Source organism: Aptenodytes forsteri, unplaced genomic scaffold, assembly GCF_000699145.1.
Source record: "Aptenodytes forsteri isolate BGI_AS27 unplaced genomic scaffold, ASM69914v1 Scaffold212, whole genome shotgun sequence".
Taxonomy (NCBI): domain Eukaryota; kingdom Metazoa; phylum Chordata; class Aves; order Sphenisciformes; family Spheniscidae; genus Aptenodytes; species Aptenodytes forsteri.
The window spans coordinates 1,961,969-1,972,287 of record NW_008795487.1 but is presented as its reverse complement, the minus strand read 5'-3'; the positions used below and the strand labels follow the sequence as shown (position 1 = coordinate 1,972,287).

At 40.9% G+C, this 10,319-nt stretch overlaps 1 protein-coding gene across 1 annotated transcript in view; it reads left to right on the top strand.

Annotated features, from left to right (window-relative positions):
- SLC9A7 (solute carrier family 9 member A7) overlaps positions 1-10,319 on the top strand; it is a 100,882-nt gene that overhangs the window by 85,326 nt on the left and 5,237 nt on the right. Inside the window, exons 15-17 of the mRNA XM_009281373.2 lie at positions 2,916-2,979; positions 5,554-5,636; positions 9,017-9,122. Coding sequence (XP_009279648.1) covers positions 2,916-2,979; positions 5,554-5,636; positions 9,017-9,122 — 253 coding nt within the window. The remainder of the gene's footprint in view (positions 1-2,915; positions 2,980-5,553; positions 5,637-9,016; positions 9,123-10,319) is intronic.

Genomic DNA, 10,319 nt, shown 5'->3' with positions numbered 1-10,319 from the left:
CTATATAGGCAATGCAAGCTATGTTCATCTTCTGGAATGAGCTTCTTGAACTCCCTGTTCATATTGCCAGCTGCACGGCTAACATAAGCGTGGTTGCTGTGCATCGTGTGTTGAACCTCCCCAATGTCAGCTGGAGTTTTGGAAAGCCACAAATCTTTTTCTTTTATTCTTATGTGTCTTTATAAAGGAATGTGCAATCTTATATATATATATATATATTGCCATACTGAGTGGGTTTCCTGATGTTGCTTGTCAGCCTTCTGCGTGAGGCTTCATTAGGTAACTCGTTCGTGTGCAGAAAACCCTTCTTAGGTCTTCACTGCTTAGTGATAGTCTAAGCAGTAACATCTAAGCCCTTGTAACCTTTCAGAGCTCTTGTGTGTGGCATTTTATTTTAGCATATGTTACAATCCAGTACCCAACTGTCTGCCCAGTATTCCCTTAAACTAAATGCAAGCTATGTTCATCTTCTGGAATGAGCTTCTTGAACTCCCTGTTCATATTGCCAGCTGCACGGCTAACATAAGCGTGGTTGCTGTGCATTGTGTGTTGAACCTCCCCAATGTGCAGCTGGAGTTTGGAAAGCCACAAATCTTTTTCTTTTATTCTTATGTGTCTTTATAAAGGAATGTGCAATCTTATATATATATATATATATTGCCATACTGAGTGGGTTTCCTGATGTTGCTTGTCAGCCTTCTGCGTGAGGCTTCATTAGGTAACTCGTTCGTGTGCAGAAAACCCTTCTTAGGTCTTCACTGCTTAGTGATAGTCTAAGCAGTAACATCTAAGCCCTTGTAACCTTTCAGAGCTCTTGTGTGTGGCATTTTATTTTAGCATATGTTACAATCCAGTACCCAACTGTCTGCCCAGTATTCCCTTAAACTAGTGAAGCTTTTTAGTCTGGAGGCTGGTCAGTGCCAATGAATTCCCAGGCCAAATGTGCCTAAGGGTTAAGATGACTCTGTATGTGGAAAAAGGCAGTGATGAGGAAAGAAAAGAGACTCAGGAAGAAATCCAAGCAGAGGACTGGGTCGGCACTAGCTCTATATGAGGCTGCTGCAGGCTGTCTTAAAGTGGCCTTCTGGATTTTCCCTGAGCTACATTGTCATGTGAGGTCTTGGATTGGCCGTGAGTCCACAAGGATGACTTAAAACTTTAGTTCAATGCCTACTTTTCTTCTTCTATTGTTCTATTAGAAAGTGCTGCCCTGGAAGTTATTTGAAAGTGTTCCCTTTTAGTTTAATCCATGCTATCTTCTGTGCCTGAAGGTAAATCATGTCTGGATCACTACTTGCCTTATGCAAGTACATGTCCCTGGGACACACAAATGATATGGTCTTACCAGCAAGGTTCTGTTGGTTTCTGGTGATCCCCAGGGATGTTGTATAAACACCGTGGCTAGAAATAGCTGACACAAAGTCTAGGTAACAAAGAAATTGCACTAAACGAGCTCAGTCCCTTCCAAGAGAGGGGAAAGGAAGAAGTTAGCCATTTCAGACAACGTTTTTGTTACTGCGTGCTTTTTCCTACACTTATTATGCAACATGGTAGGACTGAAACACAACATGTTTGGGACTGACAGTCTTACCTGACAATCTTACCTAACACTTGCGGTTGAAGGTCTAGGTTCTACAAGAGAGCACAGAGATTAAGGCATGAATAGGATTTAAAATGAGACAAGTCTAATCTTAACAAATAGCTGCCCCCAAAACAGACCAGAAGAACGTGACCATAATTACAAGGATTAAATACCCATCTTGGATAGGAGCACTGTGTGAAAGGACGGTTCAGTAACAAGATGCTTGCTAACTATGCAAAAGCGAGTAGACAGTTTCTTATTAACATATTATTCTGTAATCATCCACCATCTCGTTATACAGACCCTCCCTCACTCAGGTGGGAGGCTGGACTAGACACACCTCTTGTTAATCCACTGTGGCTGTGTTGTGTTAGGTGAATGAAACTTGCAGCAAATTAATGAGTCTTTATAAAGTATTTTTGTTGCTTCGTGCATTGCATTAAAATTTGGGGTGTGTGTGTGTGTGCTTTTTTTTAATCATAGATTTGAGCCATTCTCAGGCCTATCTGGCAGCTAAGTTATTTGCTGTGTCAAATATTTAGGCTGGGCTTATCCTTAGTCTCTGGTTTCTTGCTGCTGGATGTGAGGGATGTTCTCCACTGAAGAGGATGCCACCCACAGTTCACCTTTTAAGACAAAAATAGTGTTTGCCAGTATCCTAAAAGAATTGGCAACAAAGGTAAGTAGTTAAAGTTGATGCTGAGATGGAGTTAAAGCTGTTATCTACAGGTAGTTGCTGCTTGAGTGAAAAAGTATCTTGTTTATAGCTATGTAACTGCAGGGGAATAATGGACAGCTCTTCCTCAAACTATTATAACCTCTCTATCATCCAATCATCCAAATTTGGGGTGTGTGTGTGTGTGCTTTTTTTTAATCATAGATTTGAGCCATTCTCAGGCCTATCTGGCAGCTAAGTTATTTGCTGTGTCAAATATTTAGGCTGGGCTTATCCTTAGTCTCTGGTTTCTTGCTGCTGGATGTGAGGGATGTTCTCCACTGAAGAGGATGCCACCCACAGTTCACCTTTTAAGACAAAAATAGTGTTTGCCAGTATCCTAAAAGAATTGGCAACAAAGGTAAGTAGTTAAAGTTGATGCTGAGATGGAGTTAAAGCTGTTATCTACAGGTAGTTGCTGCTTGAGTGAAAAAGTATCTTGTTTATAGCTATGTAACTGCAGGGGAATAATGGACAGCTCTTCCTCAAACTATTATAACCTCTCTGAATGCAGCTTTGCTAGGTGCTTGGAGTGCTTTTAAAATGCGTTCTGCCAAACTTACAGCATTTGCAACCCTCAGTAACACCACTTGCTTTGTTTTCTTAATGTTTCTGTAGGGTTGGGGTTGACCCAGATCAGGATCCTCCACCTACTAATGACAGCTTTCAAGTCTTACAAGGAGTAAGTAATTGCATAACTTCTCTATTAGGCTGATCTTATTTTATAACTAAGACGATAAAGAACTGCAGAAGCTATGTGCATGGATAAAACCTTTCTCTCCTAGCTGGCAACTCAGTAACGCGTTTTACTTTGTTTTTCAGTGGGCATTACTTGAATATTATATTCCGTGGTGTTGGGTGTAATGCTGCAGCATTCAAATTTTTGTGTATACATATATATATATACATATATCTATCTATATATAAAAAGGCATCAAAAACCTTCCCAAATCTACTAATACAGTCTATTTAACAATGTGCTTTCCTCTTCCCTCACCCACCCAACATGCTTGCTTTTAACATGCTACAGCATAAACAGTCCTCCCCAAGACTGACCCAGAGATAATCCTCTTGGCTTCTGTTCAATAATTGATACCAAATTTTGGTCCTTGGACTTGCTTAGAATCAAAGATTAAGTTCGCTAATCTGATCTCAGCTCCTGTATACCGTACTACAAGCCAGCTGGATCTTGCCTGTACTACCTACCACCTGTATGAGGCAAAAGGAGCACTGGAAAATTGTCATTTATAGTCAGCAAACTGTTGCTGTGAATCTTTAGTGCAGCTTTCTATGCATCAGTAACAACCCAAGAATAGACTTTTTTTCCCTGCAATATGCTATTGGCAAAGACTACTATCGAAAAAATGTTCATAGTAGAAATTTCAATTTTCTTCATCTATAAACTGAGTGAATTCACAGGAGGAGTGAAAGGTCTGGAAAAAAACAAACCACCCAACAGTTCCTGAGGCTTAACTGGGAGCTTCCTCTGTCCAGACCTTAGTTTACACTCTCCCAGAGTAATGCTTGACACTAATTGTTCAGTAGCACAACTGGTTGCTTACGTAGGAACCTGCTAGAGGAAGTTGAATGGCAGGAAAGACGGATGACTTTGGACCCAGAGGATGCATAAGGGTGCAAGTGTGTGAACTCTGCTTCGTAAACCTCAGGTTGTATGATGCTGGTGTTCACGCTGGTCACAGATATATGCATGGGATACTTGCTGTATTTGGGATCAGCTTTCTTATGAGTGGTTTCTCCTGCCTTGTCTTTTTTTTTTTGTCACAGGTTGTACAGATAAGAGTTACTTGCTCAGGAAGCACCTCTTCCATTGCAGAAACTGCATTAGGCTTCTCTGTGTTCTTTGTAGAAGCCTGTGTCCAGCACACAAAATAGATTCTGAGATGGTGCGTTTGAGTACCAAAAACGGTGAACTTGCTTTTGTAGCTATCTGGAAGCAACTAGAAGGCCAGCCCTTAAAACACCGTCTACAATGAGGCCGCAGTTATTGCATAAAACCAAGGTTAGGAAGTGGTATGGTGGTAAGATGGCTTTGGCCAGTTCAGACTGAGCTTGTCAGTATTTGAGGAATTGCTTTAACATGAAAAGAGCATGGGTATTCTGTTCTCATTCAGTGTCTGGGTGGAAATAACTTGTTTGCTTTTTTCCCATGTAAACATAGAGCACTTACCCGTTTGTTTCCATCTTTAGCTGTGCATTGCATTCCTAATGGACTCCATTAGTCAGTTCCCTTTGGATTCCTCTTTCACCAAGCCAGGATTAGCAGCATGTCACAGTTAAAGAAAATATATCATTTGGGAGTGACAATGTACTAAGCTTTAACTCTTGGTGGATCATGGATTTTTTGCGGATCAGAAGTACACAGGGCAATCCCGTCTTGTTCTTTTCTAGTAGTTTGGAAGATGATTCATACAAAGTGTTCTCACTTCAACTGTTTTCCTGTGTTTAACTTTGGCCTCCAGCCAAAAAAAAAAAAACCCAAAAAAACCAACCCAACCCAAAACAGTAACAAAAGTAAAAACAAATGCAGCTGCAGACCAGCTGGTGTGATGACTTGCAGTACAGCTAGTAAAGGGATTATATTTAACAGTATTAGCAGTGTTAGATATATCTGAGCTTGATCTAGCACTTATGAAATTTGCATGACCTTCCTCAATTGTGATTTTATACGGATTCTCTGTTAAGCATTTTCTTTTAAGTGTGATATTTTTCATCAGGTTTGCGAGAGTTTGTCAGGTATGGTAAATTCCCTTATTCTTCCAAGGAAGCAGTAGGCTTAAAGAAAGAACATCAAATAGACCTAGCGTTAAGGAAGCCAACCCAACAATGAATAGGGATCAGTCTGGATTATTCCAGTTCATTTATTTGGGGAGAAGGGTGAGGATGGGACATCAATGAGGCTTATTTGTCAGTTTTGGACTTATTTCTGTATCCATTACTGCATTAACCGTGCGATAAGCTTTTAGACTCAAGGAAACTTGGTGGTAGAGGGCTCATTAAGGTAACTTGAGGGTAATGAAGAGGGCCTACTTCTTCTCTGCAGTAATTTCTGGTCTTTCTAGGGAAAGTAACCTTCTCAGTATAAGCATGTCTCTAAATAGCTTTCTTCTGCAGTCCAAGTACAATATTGAAGTAATTTGGCTTTTTTGCACAGGACGCTGTAAAATGAATGATTGGAATGTATGATTTGGGTTTTTTCTGCCTGAAATAATTGAATATGTTTTTATCTTATTTTTAGGATGGCCCAGATTCTGAAAGAAGGAACAGGACAAAGCAGGAAAGTGCTTGGCTCTTCAGACTATGGTACAGCTTTGACCATAAGTATCCTTTTGAAAACACAACTTAGCTTCAAGGCATGAAATGTTCACTTTTTTTCCTTTCCATGTACCCATATGTAGCCTTAAGCACTTGAGAGAGTCAAACAGGAGAAAGATCAAATATTTGACAGGTTCAAGGCACAGAACTGAAGCTTGAACTTGCCGACTCAGAAGACAGACCTTTCCTTTCCTTAATGCATGGTATGTTATACTTGCTGGAGGACAGAAACAAGTCAGTTCTAGGAGCTGAAGTTCCTTCCTAAACAGTAAGACAGCCAATTAACTATTTCAGATCCTCTGATTTGTTCCATTAACCTGTTCTCATCTTCACTGATGCCTATAGCACAAACTAGTTTTCCAGTTCATTGTACATGTCTAAGCCCCCACTCATTGCTCTGAAGAGCCATCTGCTTTTGTGATGAAGTCCTCTTTGGAAACCCATCGCTGATACGGGAAGTTCTGGAACTAAAAATCTACATGTGATCCAGCTTATTCCCTTCAGTATATCCAGAACTTCTATGGGTGTTAAAGCAGAGAGTGTCCTTGTGTGTATATAGCACTGTACAACCTTTCTGAAGCTGCTATTATACTATTTAGATAGCCTTGTTTAAGCTTCTGAGCAATTTTTGTGTAGCTGTCCTTTCATGCTTGTGTCTTTTTTTTTTTAATCTACTTAACATATTCTTAATCAGTATATCATACAGGTGCCCCTCCTTAACAGCTTACACTGACTTAGTGGAAAATGGCAAAGATAACCTTGTGGCCATGGCAAGTCACTTATACCCAGAAATTCAAAGACGTTTCAGTTCTTGATTCCTAGTAATTTCTGGGGCAGTTAAATATACGTAAATACCTGTGACGGCCTTAATCTTGTTGCAGCTTGCATCTGAGAAGTGAGTCTTTTTGCTGGAGTCTTGGCCATTGGTTGATGAGAGATTGCTGGCCTGGCTAGAGCACAGTAATTTCCTTCCATGCCTTGTGCATCAAGATTTCCCACCCAGGGAAACCCAGGTATAGTGTTGAAAGTGTTCAGATCCTAATAGCACTTGCCTGTTCAGGGTAAGATCTGTTTGCAACTGATGCGTTCAGATGCAGTAGTATTGGGTCAAAGCCCAGAAGGGAGTGTATGTGCTAGTTTAAATATTCATAAATGTTAGTAATTTCAAGTTAACCCTTTGAGTTTTAGTGGCTGGTGTCAAAGTGTATTGAAAAAAAGACTTCTGCAGTAAGACCACGGAAGGATCTGGCTGTGGCTGACTGCTGCTTTTTTGTCCTTCTAAGAAGGAAGCAGAGCTATCCTCTTCCCCTGCCTTTACAAAAGGGATGTGCCCAATGAAAAGAGGAGTGGTTGGCAATGCTGACTTCCCCTCGACTGACGCTATCACAAGTGCAGTCCCCCGCAGCTGCAGCAAGGGCGGGGGGAGTGCTAGGTGAAAATTACAGCTTAATTAGCTGTTTTGCAGAAACTTAAAGGATGCTGGTAGTGTGCTTGCTTTTTCAATGGTGACTAGCAATCTTTAGGGAAGGTTTCTGTGAAGTTTGTGCCAAGGAAACTGATATCCGGAGGCAGAACTGTCTTACTGTATCTTAGAGGTAAAATTCTGCTCCTTCTGATGCAAGGAGGCATTCAGATAAACATCGGCTGGGTGGGCTTAAATTGCATGGAAGGGATGATCTTTAGAATTGCCACCTCTATACCCATGGCTAAATGTCAAAATATTTTTTTGCTGATGCATTCTCTTGGTTTGTAGGTAGAAAGGCAGATTGTCTCAAAATTCACTCTTTGCAAGGGAACTTAACTTGAAAAAGATGCGAGTGAGATGCACTTGGCAGTGTGCTCCAACACTGGCCATTGCCTGCAGAGCTCTGTGTGGATGGATAACTGGGAACTTCATTCCTATGGAACGCAGAGTTCATTTAATGTCATGGGCTGTTCCCTGGGTTCACCCACAGTTGTTAAATACGAAGAAAACTGCAACTTTGATGAAGTATCAGATGTCTTTTACTGGGGTTGTTTTATTATGACTGAGTCACTGTGTGCCTGTCTGCTACAGGGCAATGTAGGGGCTGGTAGGCTAGTGTAAGGGGGAAGAGTTTATTTCTTTCCAGGACTGGGTGTAGCCACACTGTTACTGGGGGAGGGAAGGAGGAAATATAACTCTGCGGTGGCATAATCGAGCCGTTATGTGCTCAAGTAAACAGGCTCTGCTAAAGGGGAGGGATACATCTCTGCTAAAAACAGCCCCTTTTTTTAACCCCCTCTTTCCCCCAAGAACCTGATTTGTTGTGAGCATCAGGGAAACTGATCTATTTCACAAGCGGACTTGATTCTCTCTGTGCTTAGAGGCCTAAGAAAGTAACTTGAATAACAGCAATATATATTTACATTTAAAATAATCAGACTGACTTAAAAAAACAAACAAACAAAAAAAAACCCCGAAAAAAACCTTCTGGTCCTGATTTCAGACAGTGTTTGGAAGTCTTAGCGCTTTCCTCCCGAGCTCTGTTCTTGCCAGTGAAGATCAGCATGCTGCTCTGTAGCAGGGACACCTTTTTTGACTCTTGAGCATTTCCTCAGGCATATCATCAGTCTGAAGTACTAGCATGAACAAATACGGATTTACCTGGGGGCAGACCTATGAGCAGAGGTGTAAAGACACCTTCCTTTCCCACCCCCGTGCCCGCTCAATGTAATCTAGGTAGCATTGCCTGGGCAGATGCTTTCCTTCCATGCTGTGTTACGTGGTTCTTGCCATACAGTTTTTCGTTCGCCTTTCTGAGGCTCTGTGTGGTACGTATACGTGCACTGCAGAGATGTCTTTGAGCCTTGCCAGAGTAAGATCTCTGGTTGCATCTCTGTGGCTCAGTGACCAGCTAGCAGTGGACCGGTTCAGGTGGCTGCATTGCTTGGAGGGCGTTGGATGGGCAGTATTTCTTTATTTCTCTGTGTTGAGCCACATAAGTGTGTCACCTTGTTATCTCTAGCTTGCAATCTCAACACCATGCTCCCATCTGCAGAGCAGAAACACCCTTGGACCTATTAACATTAAAGCACTTGTACCTCTGCTTGCTCCTTTTGACTCCAGAGAGCCCAAAACCTGGAAACACTGCAACTGCTTGAAACTTTAAGAAAAGAGGTAGCTATTTCCCCTTGCAGTAAATGTGTGGGTAAAGAAACTGACCTTAAAAGGATCAAGGGAAAAATGTTTGGGGGAGATGTTTTTCATTTATTTGTTTACAAATGCAGATTTTTTCCAATGGATGTTTTATATACAGTTATTGAGCAGCATATAGCTCAAAGGCAGAACCATGTTTATGTACAATTGTTTTTTTATTTTCAATAGTGGTTTTCGAGCACTGATGTGTTTTCCTTAACTACTTAAGTTATTTAAAGCCAATTCTCACTCACAGTGGCCCTCCGTTAACCACAACTCTACCCAGCTGGTGTGGCCTGATAGCCCGCTGTCTGACAAGTCCCCAGGTTTATGATGTAAGTAGAATGACTCAATATTTTTGTGTTTTATTTATTTAACTTCAGCAAAGCAGGTTTTTTCTTTTTAGGCAAAAGGTTGGTATGATATGCGTACTGCAAGAAAGTGCTGGTTTGTCCCAGGCAGAAAAGATTTAAGGTATCTCCCCTGAGGCAATAGCTTCTGTTAGTAGAAATCAGAGATGATCTTATTGTTGAAATACTACATTAAAAAAAATAACATTTAAGGATATTGGAAAATTACAGGCCGAGTCAATAAACCAGTTCAGTGAATCACTTCAAAATATTCAGTCCCTTATCAACACTTTTGGACAAGATTCTTTTCCTGTTACTGCTAAGGTTGTGTTGAGGTCTCCTTCAGAGAAGACACTGACACATTTACCCATGCTGGAAAGAAATCTGGTAGAGCTTCCCTTCATTGTTTCCACTGTGAAATTTGAGATCACATTTCAGAGACCATTAATCACTTACTTAACTCAGTCTAGCAGGTCACTATACTGTCTTTACAGCCATGTCTTGCAATAATTAATGCTTCATTCTCCTATTACTCTTGCAGGATCCTGATACGTGTCATTCCTGTCTGTACAGTGCTTCTGAAATCTACAACTTTTTATGAGCTGCTTGTAAATAAAACCATAGTACTATGTGGGATCACTCAAACTTGCAGGTTCTCTGGAATGGTGACATCTCTGCTATGCTTGAGTAGTCTTGGACCAGATTTCTATTAATCTTTTCCTAGAGAGTTATGAATTCCACTTGCAACTTTGAAATACTTCCCTGTGTTTCTTTCTGATATCACTAGCATTTTACTTTTACCTGAAAGTAAAATTTAAAGAAATTTGAAATGTCTGCTGCCTATTTGGAGCTATTAGTAATGCAAGAAATTGGCCTTGTTCCCATCTTTGCAATGCCACTGGAGATCTTAAAACAGATCTAGGCTGGAAGGCATCCATCAGACCAATTAGCCTACTTGTGTGTTGCCCATGTGTCTATCTATGTATGATCTTATAAGATTTGTTGTCCGGTAACTGAGGATCTAACCAGAATGAACATGCAAGCTTCGGCTTTCATTTTCTCTAACAGTTGGGCTCTCTTTTTTCTCTTTACTCCTCATTCTTAGCTACTACCACATGTGGAAACTTATTCTTTAATTGGATTGGTTCTGTGACACACACACACACACTCTCTTACTCTCTC